The 23650-nt window shown below is 29.0% G+C and overlaps 1 protein-coding gene across 8 annotated transcripts; it reads left to right on the top strand.

Annotated features, from left to right (window-relative positions):
* Positions 1-271: 271 nt before the first annotated feature.
* On the top strand, positions 272-23383 carry LOC111424746 (GTPase-activating protein skywalker). 8 transcript variants are annotated; one of them, XM_071196272.1, is made up of 11 exons: positions 273-775; positions 6079-6221; positions 7202-7845; positions 14300-14424; positions 15791-15937; positions 15991-16344; positions 16817-16846; positions 17935-18021; positions 19167-19325; positions 21382-21599; positions 21665-23383. In XM_071196272.1, exons 2-11 carry the CDS (start codon positions 6193-6195, stop codon positions 21813-21815), a joined length of 1944 nt encoding a protein of 647 aa, XP_071052373.1. In that variant the 5' UTR covers positions 273-775; positions 6079-6192; the 3' UTR covers positions 21816-23383. The 8 variants fall into 8 exon arrangements, with proteins under 8 accessions (XP_071052375.1, XP_071052373.1, XP_071052377.1 ...); XM_071196273.1 differs by lacking the exon at positions 273-775 and adding an exon at positions 929-1305; XM_071196274.1 differs by lacking the exons at positions 16817-16846; positions 17935-18021 and adding an exon at positions 18314-18406 and having other exon boundaries at positions 272-775.
* The last annotated feature ends 267 nt before the right edge of the window (positions 23384-23650 follow it).

Below are 23650 nucleotides of genomic sequence, written 5' to 3' on the forward strand. Positions count from 1 at the left end.
AGTATGGTTGGTTGCCTAATTTCTTTTTTAATATTAATAAATCTTTTTATAACATGATTAGTATAAAATTAAAAAAAATATATTTTTTGTTTATTTAATTTATTTAATCCGTATTAATTATAAACCATAAAAAGATCGTATTTAAATTAATTTAAATTTAAATTATAGTATCTAAATTCTTCGTGAGATGGCACTTTCTTTTAAAGTGTAATTTGGGTTGCCTATTTTAAATGTTTACTGATTTCGAAGAGGTTTGTTGTCAGAATTGATGTTACCAAGTGATCATCTGTCAGTTTTTCTAACCCACAATTCGTTCGCGATTGTGTAGCAACTTTAGAGAGAAGACCGCGTGACTACGAGAGTGTCACACGTGCCCGGTGTCGTCTGTTGTACGACTTGCATTCAGTCGAAGAGAACCTACAGATTCGGAGAGAGGTTTATTTTTAGACATCGCACCTAACCCCAGTTTAGTTGTAATACAGCCGCGGAATAAAACGTTTAGTTCCCCGCCCGATATGAAATAAACAGTTTTTTTTCTTGTATTGGATAAAATTTTATTCGAGAAAGATCCCTAAAAATCTGGAGAGGTGATTTCTTTTTCCCCGGTTTACGGTTTAGTGGTGTGAAGTTAGCGGCGCAAAATAAATGTGACACATCTGTTAAAAAAGTGTATTATCAAATCAGTGGCCGCTGCTGTCTTGTAGCAATTTGGCGCAAATGTCTGGAAACGGTGTGGGTCTACAAATTATTCAAGATTAGGCTACGTCTGAAACGGGTAAGTACTTTAATTTCGCGTTTTAGAAGAGGAGGAGTTTATTAAAAGTTGGGCGAGGGTGGTCGTGTTTTAGTATTCTTTAATCGGCGACACACATATTATCTACTTAGTAGCAATTTCCTTCGTGTTATTGTCGTATTATTGTTCGTAATTCGGCCCTCACTTATTGTTACGTATTACTACATATCTCCGACTCTGGCGCGATTTAATAACATTACTCCATTTATCATCGATCTATATTCAATATTAATGCGTTTTTCATTGAATTATTTGGAATTTGAAGACGTTAACTTGTTATCACCCTATTCCATACAACTTAATTTACAAATAGAGTCGATTTAGTGTTATAACGCATGCGCACAACAATAACAACCCTGTCATATGACAAGATTATGGAACTTTATACAGGAGGTTTACGTTTCTCAGTTACGCCCGGCGTTTTTTTTTTAATCAAATATTCTTAGTATAGTGCTTAGTGACCTATAACTAAAATACAACCTTTTTTGTTACACCAGCTGCGTAACATTTTCGTAAGTAACAATTTTTTTTATCATTTCCTCTGTCTATTGATTTCTGGAGTTATTGACTTAAAAAAGGTTTTTTAAAACTCTGGCCAATGAACTTTAAAATTTATTATTGAAAACGTTGTTGATATTTCTTCATCGATCCACAATTGGTTTTGATTTAATTGTTATGAGAATTTTGCCAGCCACTAGGTTTGCAAATGATGAATGACTTGTTGTTCAAACTGTTTGTAGTTATTTATAAAACAGTCCTATTATTGTTGTTTTTCGTTTTAACCTATCTCACAATTATATTCATTGTTAACTTGTAATACATGTTTTTACTGTTTGTTTTGGTTTGTTCATTGATGTGTGTATTAAAATGATTAAAATAAAAAAAATGTATAAATTATTTGACTTTTTTTAAGTATTATGATTCATATGTACAATTTTGAAAGTGTTTCAAGTCAAAGTCCTTGAATAGTGGGAAAAATGAGTACTCATTTAATACTTATCATATCATTAAGATATTATGATGTGATTAATCTTTATAATCTGAAAAGCAAAATTTTTAATCTAATCTTTAAAAATTATATATTTTTTTTGTATTAAATAATTTGAAAAGTTTATTAGAATTTTTTGACATTATTCACTTTTACTTGTGTGAAGTTAGCAATGACAATTTAAAAAACGTCATAATTTTTTGACCAAGTTAAATATTTCTATATAAATGATGATAAGTGCAGATATATTAATTAGTTTAATTCCTCGGATTTCTTAGTAATGAAATATATGACGTTATTCAGTCGTATCCCAACCATTCCTATTTGTACCTTGCAGTAACCAGCCCATAACCAAACAACGCGTAGTGGTATGACTGACGTCTCAATTTGAGATAAAATCTTAAAAATTACTTTTTATGGTTTAACTATTATCCGTGCCAAAAGTCAAGGTCACTCAGTTTAGAGTTCAATGAGAAAATTGGTTATCTCCTAACGTAAGGTAGTTTGCGAAAAATGTTAAGATAGAAAAGTTTTAGTGTTATTTAAAATCTATTACAATAATGACAGATTAAGTATACAGGTTAGTCAAAAAGTTATGATGAAACAAAGTTTCGTTTTCTTCCTTATTGTGTTGTTATTCGCTATTTTCTTTGTTTAAACTACATTAATAATATTTTAGGGATAAATTAGATTTAATTCTAAACAAATTCCATTTTAATTAGGCTCTGATTTAAAAAACTCTCCCTGTACATTCATCGTTTTACAAAAATAGACCTACTAAATATCGAGTGTAAAAATAGTTTAATTTTTTGGGTCACTGTCCTGGAAAATATCTTTGTAACCATGTCATGTTTTGTATCAAATGAAAGGTTTTTGGATGATGATTAGTAATTTTTAAATAATTTTTTAATTTAATCAAAATTCGTAATTTTCCATTTTATAAAAGAAAGAATTAAAACAATTACTTATTGTTAGTCAGAATAAACCTCTTCATTTTATCTGTTTGGAAGAAAATAAATAAATAGAATGATTACATCATTATTTTTTTTGATTGATCGTTTAAATGGTTTAATGTAAATTAATTGGCGTATTATCTTTCGTTATTAAATAAGATTTTTTTTGCTAACAAAAATATGAATAATTCTTGGAGGAAAAACACTGCCTTTTAGATAAGAATTTGTACACAAAATATTTTGGCAGTATTATCTGCCAGACGATTGCAAAAATGATGACTGCTTGGTATTTATATTGCGTGGACGTTATCATTATTTTTTTTACAAAAAAAAAGCTATGTTTAGAACTTTTCAAAAAAAACACTGAGACGATGTTTTTAATTAAGTATTTTTCGATTATTTTATTTTTAACGATATCAACATCAACAATAACAATGCAAACTGTTTTTTTTGTCTTTTATTCGTCGGACTATCATTTTAATGGTTTTATTATTAGCGTTTCAGATAAATTTTAATTGCTTTAACAGCATCCATTTTAGCACTAATAAATTTAATTTAATACTCATCGTCAGTTTAGATAAAACCACAATTTATGTGTATACATTGGTCTATATTACTTATATGTGTATTTTTTTGTTATATTAATAATTAAAAATTAAGTTGTTATCAATACAGATAATAATGAATATGAAAAACAAAAAATTGTGTAACATTCTAAAAATAACCGAAAGAATCACGTGAGTGATGTTGTGCACTCAATCGGATATTAGTTTATGCGAAAAAAGTTAACCTCTTTGAGGTGAGGAAAGCCGGAATTTATTTGAGAACATCTCAAGTTTTCAAAAAGAAGAGGAACAAACTCAGTCGAACGCCATAAAACATAAAACTAATATTTAAATTTTCTCGGTGAATTTATGAGCCACGGCAAGAACCCGTAAACATAGTGAGTCGAGGTCATTCCATGAAAAAAAAATTTCCTAGGCAAGAAATGAAATGGACTATAAATATTTCCACATTTCGTCGATTGATGCAAACAAATCAAGCGGTAAAAATATACTTTTATTATTAGATATCCGTCAAAAACGAAATATTTAGGATTAATAATATATATAATAATATTTTTCTACACAAAGAACTTTTAGCTTTATTAATTATGGATAAATATTAATGTTAATGCTCATAAGTGGAACAAAATAAGTGAACAAAATCTAGTTCGATGAACCGTTCCGGTGTAAAAAAAGCGCAATATCGAGCTTCTTCGCCGATCGTCCGAAATCGCGTACAATTTTTCATTATACCTGTGATGATTAGTATACGAGCGAGAGAAAAAATTTGAAATTACCACACATTATAAAGAATTAAACTTCGCGTCCAACGAAGGTGATCCCGATTTTTTCTATGGAGTAATTTCTTTGTTATTCGCGTTCAAAGTGAGCGTCAAAAACTTTTGAATCCGATAATAATTATGGCGATTTCAGGTTTGGAAGCAAAATTCATTTCTAATAAGATTTCTTCAAACAAAATAAAAAAATAAGAGTTTTAAAACAATAGATGTTCCCGACGTCGCGACGCATTTTTCAGATGTCATGAATATGATGAGATCACCATCTCGAAGAAATATTTTAAGATTCGTCAAGCCGCTTAAAAATCGGACATTTTTTGTTTAATCGATGGGAAATTACTCAAATGAGCCGTTACAAATAAAAAAAACGTGCGGAAAAGTGTAAAACGACGAAAGTTACGTCACTTTCCCTAACGTTATCAACCATGCTAACCATGAATTTTCTGAACACCACCGGTAATACCAATCCTATCCCTTTTTATTTTCACAGTCAAGTGAATAATATTACTCCGATAAAATTAAAAATAAAATAATTTTTACAAAAATTTATGAAAGAATTAACTTGATTTGTTATTGTTAAAACGCATATTTTCGGGTGAAATACGCTTGTTTCTATTAAACGCACAACGACTAAAACGTAGTTGTTTACTCATAACAAATTATATAAAGAAAATTAATAATATCCAAAAAAAATTAGATTTTGAGTTAGATTAATTAACAAATTATAAAAACACGGTATTTCACCCGAAAATATGCATTATAATCAACGAAATTATGACGGCAGATGGTGTGTGTGTGGATGCCATGACATAAGTAGACTCAGCGCTAAATTGTTGTACATTTTTATAGAACGAAAACTGGAACTAACATTAGACCTAGAACTAGAAACATTCAGGTTTAGCTGCCTTAAGAGACGTGCGGCTAAACCCGATTGTTTCTAGTTCTAGGTCTAGTGTTAGTTCTAATGCTAGTATTAGTTCTTATATTAGTTGGTATTCAGCGTAAGATGGTGTATATTTGTATTCAATACAAATATATTAAAATTATAATATTCAAAATAGAAAAAAACTGGTAAAAAAATATTCGACATTCATCAAAAGATTTCCAAAAATTTAGGTTGGTATCATTTTAGGAAAATGAGATTTAAACGTCAAACTGACGTTTAACGTTACGATGACATTTATATGTCAAAATCTTCCTAGTTTTAGGTCTAGTGTTGGTTCTAATACTAAAATTAGCTCCAGTTTTAATTGTTATAGAGATTTTATTATATTTAAAAATCGTTTTAACAAATTTTAGTTTATTGTCCGATTTAAATTCACAATAACTTCAAAATAAATTAAAAATTAACGTATCACAAAAGAAGGTAACGAACTTCATCTTCGATCTAATCAAATTAACGCCTATTATTATATTCACGTTATAAATATCATCGAGTCAAATCTAATGAGATTAACACGTCGACGTCACTAAATGTGTCAATACGTTCGTGTTGTAGTTATTTTCCTCCTTTTCAAGATGTGTGATTGTTAGTCCAAAAAGAGTTTTCAAAAATCTTAAGCGGCCACTAAAAATGAATTGAACTTTTTGTTGAGCGGAGAAAACCAATGGTTTAAACCGGTAAAAACCGAATCAGAATTCGCGATAAAGTTATGGGGAACGGGTTATCGAGTGGCTCGGCGCAAAAATTGCACTCAACAAACAATTTAGCTCGAGACCCCGTATTCAAAAAGATTAGATTACCAGTAATTTACTAGTTAAAGCCTCGATTGTCGATACCCAGCTGATCAAATTTGTAAATAATTCGAATCGTTTAAAGTGTCTCTCCTCCTGATTGTGATAAAAATTTATTTATTTACTTGTACTATGTAATAATGTAATAAGAAAAAAAAACGTGATTAAAAATAACGCGGAAATTGTGAAATCAAATTCGTTAGTGTTATCGTCGTTTTTTTATTTATTTTTTTTGTGTTGGGTTAAGTTGCTAAATGTTCGTTCGCAGGACGATTTCCTCCCGAAGAAGTTTCAAGTTTTAAAGAGGTTTCATGACGCTGAAAATCGGTCTGAAGACGTTGGATATTTCTTATTGAAACGCCGATATTTCCCGATAATTCTAATGAAAAAACTCAAGTTATGGTTGTTCAGGTATTAAAATTAAAAGAAAATGATAGAAAATGATGAAAATTAAAAAAATTTGTATTAAGGTGGCATTGTGTTTTAAATATTTGGTGTAAGGGGGATAACTTAATAAAGATATTATGTGTGTCATCCATTTTTAACTTCATTCATAATTCATAAATTGTATTTTTACTTAACTATGTTTATATTTAATGCTTAAACTAACTTTATTTCTAATTAAAAAGGTATCTAAAGCGAAAATATCATTCAAAAATTGATTTCTTTATATTGTGGTAATACGTGACAAGATACACGTTTTAACACTCCGATTCGATAGTAACTTCGAAGGTAAATATGACATCAATGAACTCGGGTAAATGATTAAATTCTTGGAACAGTTAAAATTACGTCATTTCAATATATCCCAAGGAAAGTTTTAATATAAATTGTTGAAGTATACTAGAATGATTCATTTTTAGAAATTTAATAAACTCATCGGTATAGGGTGAGTCAGAAAGAATCAATTTTGAACCAAAACCTTTAATCATCATTGTTCTGTATATGCAAATATAAAGAAGAGAATGATATTTTTTCTTTTAACATAATTAATCATGTTTGTTAACACATTAACGCATTTTGTTTTAATCTTTTTAATAATTTTAACTCCTAATTAATAGGTATATCTTAAATACAAGATGTGTTTAAGCACAACGAGAAATATTAGAATATTCTTTTAAATGTTTTAAATAAATGTATTTAAAAAAAAGGTTTTAATGTCATAATTGAGACATGCTGAGTTCATCGTTGTGTTTCCGATACATTTTGAGATATTTCCAACAAAAACTGTTCGCTCAATAATTTTTATTGTATCTAATAGTTACAACACAAAATCGTTTCATTTTAAACCAATAAATTAACTTCTTTTATGTTCAAAATCATAGCAAAACTAAAACATTCCTATTTAACAGTTTTTAATATTTATTTTTCTTTATTTTTGTTTGTTTTAGATCCGAAGATGTTCCAGGATCTGACATAGTTCGACTCCTTGGAAAGGGGACCCGTACAGTCGGGGTAACCACCACCACCACTTCATCACCAACAACACCACCACCGCAAACAACAGCCGACGTAAACAACATCATGCCGTCGGTTCTTGAAGACGACATCGAGTCCACGACGGTGTACTCGGCGTACGTAGATTCGAGCGGCATCGTCGTGCCGCAACCGCAAAGTCCCACCTCAAAACCTCTAAAAACGTTCAACGACGTTCAACAATTACTTCAGCAGGGCCGGAAACAAGATGCAAAACACACCATTCGAAACAATTATTGGCCGGTTGATTGTCCGATTAGAACGAAATTGTGGCCGTTACTTTGCGCCCAACACAATGTGGGGAAATCGATTGATACTACGATGGATGGGTTTTATTGGGATATGGTTAAGCAGGTTTTTGGAAGTGCCGAACTTCCGGATAAAAATATTAGTTTACCGCCGTTTGTTGAACCGACGCATTGTCAATCGTATCATTTAACGCATCGGGGGAGGATTGTTGCTGATAGGGTAGTTTCCGTACTGGGTTATGCTTGTCCGGATATTGTTTATAGTCCTAGTATTTATCCAATATGTGCGATTCTCCTACATTATATGTCAGGTGAGTAAAATTTTTATCGCATTAATTAATTTACAACACCTGCAAAATAACAGATAAAAGTTTTATGTTTACATAAACAAATAGTATTAATATTCAACATGTTGACATTCTAGAAGCTCCCAAAAAATAAACATAACAATCTTTAATATATTACTTTTATACCGACCGTGTTTATCAACAATTGTAAGTATCATCTATCTGAACAGATGTTTCAATATACTGATGTAATCGTTAAACCGAATCGTAAATATTATTTCAGTTTTTGTTGCAACAAATCTTACATTCTTGATTTAAACCTTACAAGACAGTTTTGTGTAACTTCAAGGTTATTTGCTGAGTATGTTGACACAAAATAGAATCAGATTACGTTTGCAACTGCCTTTTCTTTGCAAATAAAAGTTGTAAATAAGAACAGGCCCGGCGTTATATTCTGTGGGTCGTAATGGTCATGAATAATGAAGGGGTCTGATATTATCAGACAGTATTAAGAGACGTGCGGCTAAACTAAAAAGTTCTAGGTCTAGTGTTAGTTCTAGTTTTAGTTCAATACAAATATACGACAAACTAATGCTGAATACAACTGAAACTAGAACTCTTAGCATTCTTTAAATGTTGTATTAAATAGCATCGCAAAAGTTATAATTAAAAAAAAGTATTATTTGACTGTTAAACGTCAACTTGACAATTAAACGTCAACTTGACAATTAAACATCAACATTGTTTAAACCCTAACTGTTAAAAAACTCAAAAATCAGTTACTTTGATGTAAAAAATCTCATTGAAATATTAAAAGTGGTGAAACATATTAATATATCATAAAAGTTATAAAAAAAACTGGTAAAAAATATTCGATGTTCTTTAAAAGATTTCCAAAAATTTTGGTTGGTACTATTTTAGGGGAGTCTGTTATGATTTTTAAACGTCAAAATGACGTTTAAACGTTAAGATGACATTAGCATGTCAAAATCATGTAAAAAATCAAAAAGGGTTATAAATAGAGCAAGAAAAATAAGAAATAAGAAATATATAATAAGAAAGTTGGATGGAAATTGGAAAACTATAGCAGTTATCAGAATGAAATAATTAACACCATTATTGCAAAATGATCTGTAGAAAATGTAAAATATTTGATTTTTAAACGTCAACTTGACAATGAGACGTCAACATTGTTAAAGAAAGTAGAAAAAAAGTCAAAAATCAGTTAATTTGATGAAAAAAGTCTTATGGAAATATTAAAAGTAGCGAAATATATCGATATATCATAAAAGTTATAAAAAAACTGAAAAATATTCGATGTTCTTTAAAAGATTTCCAAAAATTTTGGTTGGTACTATTTTAGGGGAATCTGTTATGATTTTTAAACGTCAAAATGACGTTTAAACGTTAAGATGACATTAGCATGTCAAAATCATGTAAAAAATCAAAAAGGGTTATAAATAGAGCAAGAAAAATAAGAAATAAGAAATATATAATAAGAAAGTTGGATGGAAATTGGAAAACTATAGCAGTTATCAGAATGAAATAATTAACACCATTATTGCAAAATGATCTGTAGAAAATGTAAAATATTTGATTTTTAAACGTCAACTTGACAATGAGACGTCAACATCGTTAAAGAAAGTAGAAAAAAAGTCAAAAATCAGTTAATTTGATGAAAAAAGTCTTATGGAAATATTAAAAGTAGCGAAATATATCGATATATCATAAAAGTTATAAAAAAAACTGATAAATTCGACATTCATCAAAAGATTTCTAAAAATTTAGGTTGGTACCATTTCAGGGCAATGTATTGTGATTTGTAAACGTCAAAATGACGTTTAAACGTTAAGATGACATCGATTCAAGTATTAATTATCTCTAATCGCTACTATCTTTTAGGGATTGAAGATAGGGTCGTCAAAATCGCATATAGTAGCTACTATAATATGGTAGTCACAAAGACTAACTAAAAAGTGGGAGCAACAATATATTGTAAAATTCAAGATTTCCAGTATTCAACTTGCTGCACTTTGGGAAATCTTTTACATTTTATAAAAAATTGCATATTATGTAGTAAAAATACTAAGATTACTTCCGGCTCATCCACCATTTTTACGAAACCGCCTTTAAAAAAACTACTTAAATTTAATATCAACTTATTTTTTAGCAATTTTTTTATTAAACTGTGTTTTAAAAGTTTTTTTCTTACTTACAAGAGATATATTCAAGGTCTTCAAGTGTATTATTTATAAAAAACGAGTCCCACCCAAAAAACTGGTTTCTTTTTTGCCCATTTTAGCGCTGAGAGAACGTTAAAAAATGTTAAACAGTCGCTTCTTGGGGCTATTGTCTCTCTCATTTAATATGCCCGACAAAGCGGATAATCTAATTTAATGAGAGAAGAACGATATGAGAAAATTGTTGTATAAATTCCGAAGAAAAACAGTTTTATAAATAATTCGTTTTATTTTTTGTTCTTTTTAAAAAATTGGGTCGTCTTAGCGACGCCCAAGAAATGCGGGGTTTTTGATTCGATCAGCTGTGCGTATAACGCTAGTCCGAGCAATTTATGTTTTGTTTTTGCGTTTCCTGGCAAAGATTACCCCAAGGTTTATTTTTAAACCGGTGCTAATCTTGCACCACTTGTAACGACATAAATTCGATTAAATTCTCTCCTTAACACATTACACAATAAATTTAATAAGTATATTTATATTTTTAAATAGAAAGTTTGTTTACGATTACTCTTTCTTCTTTTTTTTTCATTTTTACGTCAAATAATTAATGTTTGTGTTTATTTCATTCATTTCCTGTTGAAATCCAAAATGATCCAATTTGCTCTGAAACTCTACTCAGTACCTAATCGTTTACATGTCCGAGTTTCGTGACGTTGACGTTCCTTTCCTATAAATAACCCAGTTCAAATAAATTTACCACAGAAAAAAACCCTCTTCGAGGTTGCCATGTTTTTTGAAAAAAAAGAAACGGATTTTTTAATTTATTATGTTGTTTTTTACATTTGAAGGTATCGATTAAGATGATATATTATTTATTAATGAGATGATCCTCTTGAATACCCGTCACTAATTGATGATGTATCGATTGATCTGTAAAATTTAAAAATAACCTTTTGATATCTCTTCAAACCTTCATATATTTTTTTTTATTTAACCTGGATAATATTTTTTTATTGTACATTTTGCAAAAGCTAATATTTTCTTAGACGGTTTAACAAACCGTTTATATTATGATAACTCTATTAATAGAAGAAATGTCCTTGAGGATATGCAAATATTTTTTTACACTTCTTCAAGGACTTGTTTAGTATTTAACTTTTTTTTTTTTTTTTATAAAACTTTAAGTGTAATTTTATTGTAGAGAGTGCAAGATCATAGAACCGCGTTGCGTCACAACGGGAAAACGTGTATTGTTCTATTTCGAAGAGGTTACGCACACTAAAACACGATGATGTTGCTACTGCTTCGATCCCGGTAATGTAAATATCACATGTTCGTCGACTTTATGATGCCGGAGCAATAACAGCACACACACACCTTTTGGCCCGCTCATCTCACGACCTTGTTCGTGGCAGTTAAAAGTATTTTTACAGTTGGTGCTCTTGCACTCTTTGTAAAATAAACTTGTAACTTGAATCTTAACAAAAATTATTATTAAAAAAAATTTTTGACAAAAAGTTTCATATTTTATGCTGTTAAAGGAAGTAACAAACACTTTCCCTTATTGCAAGATAATAAAATAACCATAACAGGTGGTCTCGTGATAGTTTCGTATTTCACAACTAATTAACAACTCAAAGGCGTTCGTTAGGATGTTGCAAAAGTAGTTGTGTCAATTATTTGATTCTTCGTTTTTGAAATTTTTATCATCGACAACCGATTGTAATAAATAAACCTGCGCAAAGTTGTTGTTTTTAAAAAATCTGTGTTGTCCAATAATTGTATTGGCCCTATTATTATTATTATTGCTGATGGGAGCGGCCCTCTCCTTACCACGACCTATAAGATCTATTGTAACTTTAGTCCTCCAAAGGTTTAGGGGAAATGTAGGTCGCACTCACTATGTCTATGAAAGTTCTTTGGTTGCAATTGCCTCCTCTGAAGTGCTAGTCAAAGCATGAAGAGTTGATTTTGCTTTCTGGTGAACATGTTGGCTAGGGTGGAGTGGATTAGTTACAAGCACTCCATTCCTAAGGTATTGATCGATTACCTTTTCCATCCCTTTGAGGAAAAATGAAGCTGCGCTAGGTTTTTCTTTTGGCTTTGCGGATAGCCAAGTTATATTCCGTTAGGGCTTTCTTATAGAGGTCCCATGTTTGCTCGAGTTTGGAATGCCTGACTATTATAGAGTCTTCTAACCATGACTCACTATGTATGAGATTGTTTAGTTGAAAAGATGTGCCTACAAAAAGAGCACCAATCAGTGAGTGAGGGGATTCTGAATTCTGTTTGTTTTGTCATGTCTGCATGTCTTATTGGCCCTATGTAAGTTTTGTTTATACTCTTAGAAGATCCAGCTGCTACACTTTTTCTAATGGTGTCTTATATTTTTCATATTATTCTTATTGTAGCTTCATTCATGCATCAACAATTGATTCCAATGTTCATATCATCTCAAGGCACATCGCAACATCTTTTGATTCATTTCATTTTAATTTTTAGGCTATCTGAACATAATTTCTTACCGCTACTTTATCGCCAACGCTTTGAGCAGAACTCGATTGAAAAACTTTGAACTAAAAAGATTACCAATGATGGATTTCTATAACCACAAATTGGGGATGCGATGCAGAGAAGTTGTGCTGAAATCGCAAATTTTGAAAAAAACTTGAACACGAAGATACAACTAAAGTATACATTGATAAATTGTTGAGTTTATAGATGACATTGAGAAGTGATTTTCTTCAAAAAGAGAATTCTCACATCACGTGTAAATTCCATTTACGATTCTTTTTTTTACTTTACTTATCTTTGACAGAGATATCTCTTTGACTATAACAAAATGATGTGATAAACATATTCCAGTCAGGTGTAAAATCACCAAAATGCAGTTGCGCAAATTTTTGTACATTTAAAAAAAATCTATACTAAATCTGAATCCGGTTTACACTTAAAGTCATTTGACACATTACTTTTGAAACAACTTGTATATCGATTTCCTTCCCCTCCTCTTTTTGTTGTTGTTGTTGGATTTTCTTTCATGCGATATCGATTCAAGACCGAGTCGCGTCGTTTTTGAATTGTTAATCATTTCGTAACGCATTTGCAAGGCAAATTAAAACCGGGGTATCATCTATTGGTTAAAAAAAAGCATTACGACGTCATCGTGTTTATTACGATTATTTGCGTTTTATCTTTTTTTAATTAATAATAAGAAAAGTTGGGACGAATAACATTTTTTTAAATTTGTAATGTTTATACACTGTTATGAGTCATACTTTAGAATTTATTTAAACCACCCGTTTACTTTTAAAAAAGATTAATAACGGATAAAAATAACATAGATGCTACGTCATCTCTATATTATTGTGATTGATGATTAAAATTATTATTTTAATTCAATCGGTGACATGATCGTTCCAAGAAATCCTAAATTACGATTCATTGAACTGTTTCGTGTCAATAATTGACGTAAAACGAAGGAACGGAAATTGATTTAATACGTTCCAAGAACGATGGGCACTCGATCAGATTATAAACGTTATTTTGGCTTGCCCAAAGTGTACATATAAAGAGATTTCCCGGTGCGTACGCGCCGCCCCGTGACTCAAGTTGGCTCAATATCTTGGCAGTGATCACCAGGTCTTGGCATTCCTGCCTTCTTTGAGTGATTTATTTTCAGGTATGGGCAGATTTAATCTTCAACCATAAAAGCAAACAAACACAACTAAATATTTAAAAAAATCATTTATTTCTTATCGGTGTTAATAACCTGTTATCCAAAGAACATTGTTCGAGTGTTACAAAGATAGCGTTGTTAAGAGACAATAAAAGAAATCCGAGTACAAAGACCAAGAAATATATAATAATGAGATGGTCACATCACAGTAAGGTCAACAAAAAGCGCGTGCAGAAGTGTAAACAAAATATATTAAGACTCTCGCTGCAAATGGAATTCTACGCGAGGTCGAGATATGTATAATGACGCCCATTTTCGCGAATTTTGGGCGATCGCCAAATAATATGAAAATTTAAAAAATTCGTGCTTGTTAGCGCTGTGCAGGTGTCACTTTTCAAAAATAACTGCTGCGAATTTCTCAGAATTTCGACTTTATTTCCACCATCAAACATTTTTTTATCAAATTTATACATTTGCATACCATTTATACAATGTTGATTATAAGGTTGTAAATTTTTGCAGAGTTATTACAATGTTTAATATTGATAACTTTTGTAAACTGATTATGTTTACATGAATAGATAAAAAAAGAATTTTATTTATTTTTTTTTATTTATAGAAGAGCAATGTTACAATTGCATGACCAGTTTGGTTACGTCAAAGGAAAAAATGTTCATCACGCAAACGAAGCTGCTTCATGAAGTTACGTGGAAAACTGTCATGCAAATATGTAAGAAACACGTGGTAAGTTAAGTCTCTAGTTTACAACTTTATATCTTAAATAACACAAAAATTGTATTAATAAAGTAAACCACTTAATGTTAATAATACCATATCAGTCTTATACCGTGTCTATTTTTAGTACCCCCTTTAATTAAAGTTCGCGGTTCTTAATTGCACTCAATATGTTTAAAGAAAAGCGTGCATATTGATGAACAAGAGGTTACAAGACCATTATATTAAAATGTTATTCTGCTATTTCAAGGATAACATTAATAACGTGTCATAATTTATTAAAATTTTTTTGTTTTAACTTATTTTACATAAAATTGAGTGAGATTAATTGTAAAATGAAGATTAAAATCAATTAATTATATCGAAACGATCTTATCAATGTGACTTTTAAATTATTACCCATGTGTTTTCTTCGAGTGTTTGCCTCACCAAAAATAACACCTACATTTTTTATCTATTAAGTAATCTTGGCGCCTAAATAAAGAGTGTAAATAATTAAAATCCATATTTATTTATAACATTTTGTTTATAAATTAAGTATTAATTTTTCTTTAATTATAAAAGAAAGCTGGGCATCTACAATGAACATATCCTCACTCAAAAATCGAACGATTATACAAAAATCGGATATGGTGGCTTTCTAATTCTAAGTCTAGTGTTAGCTCTAGTTTTATTTTATAGGCACTAGAACTAACACTAGACCTAGAATTAGAAACAAACGGGTTTACCCGTGCGTCGCTTAAGACGGCTAATGTTAGTTCAATGAAAAATAATCTAGTTTTAATTGCTATTCAGCGCTAGACAAAGAATTAGAATCAGTTGAATGAAAAATATACAACCATCTAGCGTTGAATAACAATTAAAACTAGAACTAACACTCATACTATTTGGAACTAATTCTAGTTCTAGTCTAATATTAGTTCTAGTTGTTCCTCAAATATCTGAACTTATTATGCAAATGGGTTAAGTTATATAGATTTAATACATAAAAGTAAATAAAATTCAGTTATTTGACTTTTAAACGTCAATTTGACAATTAAACGTCAACATCGTTGAAAACCTATATCTCAAAAAACTCAAAAATTAGTTAATTTAATGTAAAGAATGTTAATGACATACTAAAAGTAGCGAAATATATATAAATCAAAATAGTTATTAAAAAAATCGACAAGAAATATTCAACATTCATCAAAAGATTTCCAAAAATTTAAGTTGGTACCGTTTTAGGGAAATTTGTTATAAATTTAAACGTCAAAATGACGTTTAACATTACGATGACATTTTTATATCAAAATCATTTATAAATAGTGTAAAATAAGTATCTATTATTATATATATGTTTAATAAAATATTATTTTTTCTTTAACAATAACAGAAAGCGGCAGCTGGACATCTACAAAGAACATCTCCTCAATCAAAAGTCGAACGATTATACAAAAATTGGATATGGTGGGTTTTACAAGAATTGCCGTTTCCCCATTTGGTAAAAGTAATGGATTGTTTCTTTCACGAAGGAATTAAAGTAAGATTCCCTAAAAAAATATTTTTCTAATAATCTTTAATGCTTTTTAAAAGGTATTTTATAGAACGGCGATGGCAATTTTAATCCTCTTCCACAAAAGTTCATCGTCGACATCGTCCGATTGGAACGGCTGCATTCAAAAGCATGGCGTTGAGTACGCGTTGACCAAATACTGCAGGGAACTTCCGCACCCTCCATCGAAACTGTTGAAAGTTGCGTTTGGAATTCGCGGATTGAGTTCGTCGTATATTTCGAGGGTTTTTATTAGGACCGAGATGATTTTGAAGAGTAAATCGGCGGTTACTGGAACGGGACAAATAATTCGATCGAGATCAACAGATAATTTGCCCAATTCGCAGAGTCAAAACAATATTCAAATGGTTTCGCATACTTTGACCATCAGAGAGGTAAGTTGTATAAAAAAAATTAATTTAAGAATCTTTTTAGTTAGTTACAAAGTCGATTCTTAATATATATAAGATTTTTGTTTTTTTGAAGTAAACTTTGCTTTAATACTAATTTTTGGGTGATGGTATTCACCGTTTTATTACTTTATTTAGTTTTTCCTATCTTTTTGCACCTTTTGGGTAAAAGGGTTTCTTTTTTGATCCTTTTAACATTCCCATTTTTATGTCTTTTATGTTCTGTAAGATTAATAAAGCTTCAGGTAGCTGTGTTTGTCTCGTCATGCAATTAAAAAGTAGTGACGAGAAAACACAACTTATTTTATTTAAGAAGCTTTAATTTTACTTATTTTATTTTTTAGTATTAAAGTTATCAATGAAGGTTTATAGATTAATGATTAAATTGACTTTTAAATCGTAAAAGAACTTGTATAGTATTCAGATTAGTTCAGGATTATCCGTTTTTCAATTTCAGAGCTTATCCGAAGAGATGTACAATGACATGGTATTGTATACCACGTTTTTAATGTAATATATACGTATTATAAGAGCGCATTAACTTTGAACCTTGTCTGATCTGTGTCCCACCATTTCTCACATGGTTTCCATTTTTTTTATAATCATCGAATATAAATTAACTTTTTTCTTTTTTTTTTGCATCCATTTACGAGAATGTTGCATCCATAAAATATTTAACAACTAATTCATTAACTATCAGATTCGCTCATTTAAAACATTCACTAAAATCGAATAACAAATGGAAGGTGTCCCAAAAGGTAAAATTTATATAAAATTTGTCAATTTGCTATTTGGAACTATATTATATCTGATTCGATAAGAAACATATCAATTTTTATGAAACATCATTAAATGTTGTATTAAATAATATCACAAAAGTTATAATTTAAATAAAAATATTATTTGACTTTTAAACGTCAACTTGACAATTAAACGTCATCACCGTTTAGACCCTAAATGTTAAAAAACTCAAAATTCAGTTAATTTGATGGAAAAAATCTTATTGAAATATTAAAAGTATCGAAATATATTGATATATTATAAAAGTTATAAAAAACTGGTAAGAAATATTCGATATTCATCAAAAGATTTCCAAAAATTTAGGTTGGTACTATTTTAGGGAAATGTATTTTGATTTTTAAACGTCTAAATGACGTTTCAACGTTACGATGACATTTGTATGTCAGGGTTATAAATAGAACAAGTAAAATAAAATATTAATAAGAAAGTTGGATGGAAAATATAATTAATAGTGTCTTATTAATAGTACCAAATATCAAATTATAACGATGATTGCAAAAAAAAAATTGTTGTTAAATATCCACGGGACACCCATATAGCATTTTAAAAAGACGCAATAACTAACGTAATCAATTTTTGAAATTAACGCGTTTTTATTCCCTATTGAAATGTAAAACTACGTCCTTTTCTCGATCCTTATTCTCGTTTATTGAGTTGTTTGGAATCGTTTCGAGTGGAAATATATAAAATTGGAATGTTTTAAAAGTTATTTTCGATCAAAATTTAGTGTAAATTAATCTCTTTGTTTGTGCTGCTACAATGGTCTACAAAAAGGGTGCTCATTCGCCTAGTCCAAGAGTCGTTTCTGTCGGTATCTATCCCACACAGAACGTAAATTCGAAAATTCTCGAGCAAGAAGATGTAAGTGTGTCATTAAAGAAATCTTCAAACGAAGGATGATGACATTTTAATGTTTTAAAAACAAATTTTATTGGGATTCTTTTTATTTTCGCGCTTACCTCTTTATTTTTATATTTAGAAATTTTAAGAACGGTCAAGAATTGAATTCCATCTGACGTCATTGGTGACGAAAGCATCGCCGCCCGTTGAGTTCGAGTTCTATTTTTGGCCCGATGAAATGTTTATTTAAATTCGTGTTTGAATGAAATTGAATGGATTGATCACTTTGTAGGCTTACTGTTCTTTTTTACAGAATATTTACCTGCACCTTAATAATTGGTTCCCTCTCCCAGATCCTTCCGTTTATAAAGATCCTATTGAATTACATCGACGCACTAGAAAAATGGTTAGCATGTTAATTTTTAATAATAATAATTACATTTTCATTAATTTATTCATTTACATTATCTAACGAAACCACTTGCTTATTTGTTTTGTATTGCATGCTGCTAGATTTTTTTTTATTTCTTTATATCTGTATAGATAAGTTATGCAGCATGACTATTTTTTTAGATAATATAATTATTGGGATTATGAGCATGATTAATTATTCTATTGTATTCATTTATTAGAAATACAGAAGAGGATTACTATTAAACCTTTTTGTTGTCGTTTTGTGTATTTTATTGATTTTTGGTTCTTTATATTAAATTGACACCTAATTGAATCATAATCATATTACATAAACATTTTGTGGGGATCATTTAGGTTTCAATTTAAAATGAAAATTGTAAAAAAATACACCAAGCTTTATTTATTACAGCAATTTTTGCTTTAATTTCCCCGATTTTTTTTCAAATAGCTTTTTTATCAAAAGGCATGTGAAGCTGTTTTTTGGCGAGAAAATCTGTTGTGTCCAACAAACACCGTTTAAAACACTTAAATTTAACTTAAATTGTTTTAAACTCTGTTTAATTTTGATATTATAAAACTTTTTCTTTTAAGTCAACACTCTGCAAATGAAATTGTTGTAAAAATTGTTTTAAATCAAAATTATTATGGAAATATGAGTGTTATTTAAGGAAAAAGTAATATGTGACTAAAATTGCATGAAACGCCAACAATTTAGTTAAACATTCATTAATTTAAATAATTTTTTCCATCAGCTACTCACTCTCTGGTCGTGGCTTCCGGTTCGAATAACAATGTACCAACCGATTCTTTTATACACAACGGAAGAACATGGATGTTCTCTTACAACATTTTTCGTAAGAGTTGAACAACACGAACCGACGTTGCTTATGATTAAAACCTCAAACAATGAAGTAAGTTATAGTTTTTAAATTTTTCTATAAATATTGGTTAAGTTATTAGTTATAAGTATTACAATAAACAACACTTTTAAACGTCGATTTGATAAGTTAAATGTCAATATCGTTAAAAATTTAGATCTCAAAAATCAGTTAATTTTATGTCAAAAATCTTATGAAAATACTAAAATTAGCGGAAAATATTACTATAAATCAAAAAAGTTATAAAAAACGTATGAAATATTCGATGTTCATCAACAGATTTCAAAAAAATTAGGTTGGTATGATTTTAGGGAAATGTGTTGTGGTTTTTAAACGTCAAAATGACATTTGTATGTCAAAACTATTTAAAAAATCAAAAAATGTTATACGTAAATAGAAAAAGAAAAATAAAATATCAATAAGAAAGTTGGGTGAACATGGAAAATTATAGCATTTATCATCATGAAATAATTAACACTATTATTGCAAATGATCTGTACAAAAAGTAAAAATATTATTTGACTTTTAAACGTCAACTTGACAATTAAACGTCAACATGGTTAAAGAAAGTAGATATTAAAAAAACTCAAAAATCAGTTAATTTTATGTTAAAAATGTTATAAAAATACTAAAATTAGTGAAAAGTATTACTATAAATCAAAAAAGTTATAAAAAAAACTGGTATGAAATATTCGATGTTCATCAACAGATTTCAAAAAAATTAGGTTGGTATGATTTTAGGGAAATGTGTTGTGGTTTTTAAACGTCAAAATGACATTTGTATGTCAAAACTATTAAAAAAATCAAAAAATGTTATAAGTAAATAGAAAAAGCAAAATAAAATATCAATAAGAAAGTTGGGTGTACATGGAAAATTATAGCATTTATCATCATGAAATAATTAACACAATTATTGCAAATGATCTGTACAAAAAGTAAAAATATTATTTGACTTTTAAACGTCAACTTGACAATAATTAAACGTCAACATGGTTAAAGAAAGTAGATATTAAAAAAACTCAAAAATCAGTTAATTTTATGTAAAAAATCTTATAAAAATACTAAAATTAGTGAAAAATATTACTATAAATCAAAAAAGTTATAAAAAAAAAACTGGTATAAAATATTCTATGTTCATCAACAGATTTCCAAAAATTTAGGTTGGTATGATTTTAGGGAAATGTGTTGTGGTTTTTAAACGTCAAAATGACGTTTAAACGTTAAGATGACATTTGTATGTCAAAATTATTAAAAAAATCAAAAAATTTTGTAAGTAAATAGAAAAAGCAAAATAAAATATCAATAAGATAGTTGGGTGTACATGGAAAATTATAGCATTTATCATCATGAAATAATTAACACAATTATTGCAAATGATCTGTACAAAAAGTAAAAATATTATTTGACTTTTAAACGTCAACTTGACAATAATTAAACGTCAACATGGTTAAAGAAAGTAGATATTAAAAAAACTCAAAAATCAGTTAATTTTATGTAAAAAATCTTATAAAAATACTAAAATTAGTGAAAAGTATTACTATAAATCAAAAAAGTTATAAAAAAAACTGGTATGAAATATTCGATGTTCATCAACAGATTTCCAAAAATTTAGGTTGGTATGATTTTAGGGAAATGTGGTTTTTAAACGTCAAAATGACGTTTAAACGTTAAGATAATATTTATGTATGTCTAAATCATTAAAAAAATCAATTTTGTCTAAATCATCTCATACCCTACTCGTTTTTATTGACAATTGCGGACTCAGTCATTTGACTTTTAAACGTCAATTTGACAATTAAACGTCAACATCGTTAAAAACTTAAGATATTAAAAAAACTTAAAAATCAGTTCATTTAATGCAAAAAATCTTATTGAAATACTAAAAATAGCGAAATATATTGCTATATATCAAAAAAGTTATAAAAATATATTTGATATTCATCAAAAGATTTACAAAAATTTAGGTTGGTACCATTTTAGGGATATATGTTGTCAAAATGACGTTTAACGTTATGAAATGACATTTAATTTCAAAATCATTTCAAAAATCAGAAAGGGTTAATATTGCATGTAATTTTTTTCATTAAAGGTGTTTGGAGCTTATTGTTCATCAAGATGGGGTGAAAGAAATTTAAAAGATGACCGAGGAAACCGACAAGCTTACTTTGGAACTGGCGAAACCTTTTTATTCTCTCTATATCCAGAAAGGGCGAAATATCCTTGGGTTGGAATGGTTACTGATAACGTTGAACATAGTGCCGAATTGTTTATGGCAGCTGATTCAAAAATGATTACGATCGGTGGAGGGTGAGTTAATTTTTCCCCCGATTTGCTTTGTTATTAATTATTTTTCACTTTAAATTTATTTATAGTGAAGGTCAAGCGATTTGGATGGACGAAAACATCAGGTTTGGTAAAACGGATCGTTGTCAAACATTTGATAATCCCCCGTTGTGCTCAACGGGCGATTTCGAAATTCGAGTATTAGAAGTGTACGGTTTCGCTACTGAGCAATTGAATTAAGAAATGAGGTAACGAACAACGAATTACATCGATAATAAAAAATTTAAATAAAAATAAGAAAGGGTTTTGAAAAAAAAACCTGTAAAATATATTCGCACTGTATAAGTGAGAATTAAGAACAATTCAATTCTAGTCTGGGTTTAATTGATAAGATTTTTTATTTTAAGGTATTGAAGTTTCTTTTTTTTTTTGTTTTTTCTATTTTGTACTTTTTCCTATCGCCCTATTTAGTCTCTTTGTGCCATTTTTTAACAGTTAAGTATTAAATTTCTTGAGTATTTGATTGTAATATCGAAATCCTCGTCGGTCCAACATATAAAATACAGAATTTAGTGATAGATTTTTGATACAAATTAAACAAATTTGATTCGTAGTGTATATTCTATAATCATAAAAAAGCAAGTTTTAGCCCAGTGTTTTTTTTTCTATGTGTATTTTTGAATGTAACTTCCTCATTTGTACATATTTATACATAATACATAAAGATTTGTTGTTTATTTTAAAAATTTTGTTCGCAAACGACCGCTAACGTTTTCGCTTTAACGGTTTTATTATTTTATTTTTCGCTTTTGTACATAGTCCTTCGAGAAAGGTGTCAATTATCATTAGCACAAACACTAAGAATTAGAAAAACAATGTCTCGCATTGTATCTTTTTGTTTCTTGCGCTTCTCATCATTTTTTTTTTAAATACTTGTTACGTTTATCGTTGTTTATTTTAAGTTAATTTTATTGTGATACAAGAAAAAAATTCCTTTGTACTATCGCTTGTTGTAAAACTTCCGAAACTGGGAAGTTTTTTTCATATATATTTTCTCTAATCTATTTTCTTTTGTAAATTATTGCTTCTTCGCCACTATGTTCCAGAATGTAATATTATTTATTCAATTGTTTTCAATGTACCTACTATTATTTTATTATTATTAAAAAAGCAAGAAAAGGTTATAGATAAAGTTATATACGTATGTAAACAAACGGCACTTATTATATTATAAATGTTTTACAGCTAACATAAAGAATAATATTCGATAATATTATTATAAAATATATATAAATATATGTGTGTTAAATATTTAAATGTGCTTAGATGTTGTTTAAGATTTATATTGTTAATAAGCAATAATCCATGTGATAATTTTTCAATGTGTAAGATTCGAAACGAGTGTTCCGCGATGATTTTATCGAATCAAGTTCTCTATTTACTTATTGTTCTTTTTATCATTTAAACAAATAAATAAAATCATCGTTTCTACACCAAACGTCGAATCTTTTACAACATTTTTCTTTTCAACTTGTAATGTAGTACGTAAAATTTTTAGCTTTGTATATTTTCCTGTTTATTTTTATTTTATTTTTTGCCCAAGATAGGCCGTTTTATTTTGACTGCTCTAGTTACCAGTCAGTCATTATTATTATTATTATATTCATTTGTACAGGAAAGAAAAATCCTCACGCAATAATTAATTATCTTATTATAATATTTGCGTACAAAGAAAACGTAAAGATGAAGAATGTTACAATAGATTTTAATTCCATTTAAAAATAATTAAAAAAAAATTAATACCAAGATTTCTTTGTTGTTTGATTTTTATTAATTTCCCTGAAACTGTCATGTAATGTTGCTTATGTATGTAATTGCAAGGCTGTACCCAAATGTTTCTAATTCTAGATCTATAACAATTTAGCGCTGAATTAATTTTGACATTCAAATGTCATCGTAACGTTAAACGTCACTTTGACATTTTTAAAAACCACAACGCTACCCTAAAATGGTACCCACCTATATTTTTGAAAAACTTTTGATATCGAATATTTCATACCAGTTTTTTATAACTT

Source organism: Onthophagus taurus, chromosome 6 (genome assembly GCF_036711975.1).
Source record: "Onthophagus taurus isolate NC chromosome 6, IU_Otau_3.0, whole genome shotgun sequence".
In the NCBI taxonomy this organism is placed as follows: Eukaryota; Metazoa; Arthropoda; class Insecta; order Coleoptera; family Scarabaeidae; genus Onthophagus; species Onthophagus taurus.

What these genes read in the sequence shown, in the direction of transcription:
- LOC111424746 (XM_071196272.1), top strand. Translation starts at nt 6,193, where the DNA reads ATGAAAAAACTCAAGTTATGGTTGTTCAG. An exon ending in TCTCCTACATTATATGTCAG is followed by an intron (nt 7,846 to 14,299) that starts GTGAGTAAAATT and finishes TTTTATTTATAG; the next exon opens with AAGAGCAATGTTACAATTGC. An exon ending in AAATATGTAAGAAACACGTG is followed by an intron (nt 14,425 to 15,790) that starts GTAAGTTAAGTC and finishes TAACAATAACAG; the next exon opens with AAAGCGGCAGCTGGACATCT.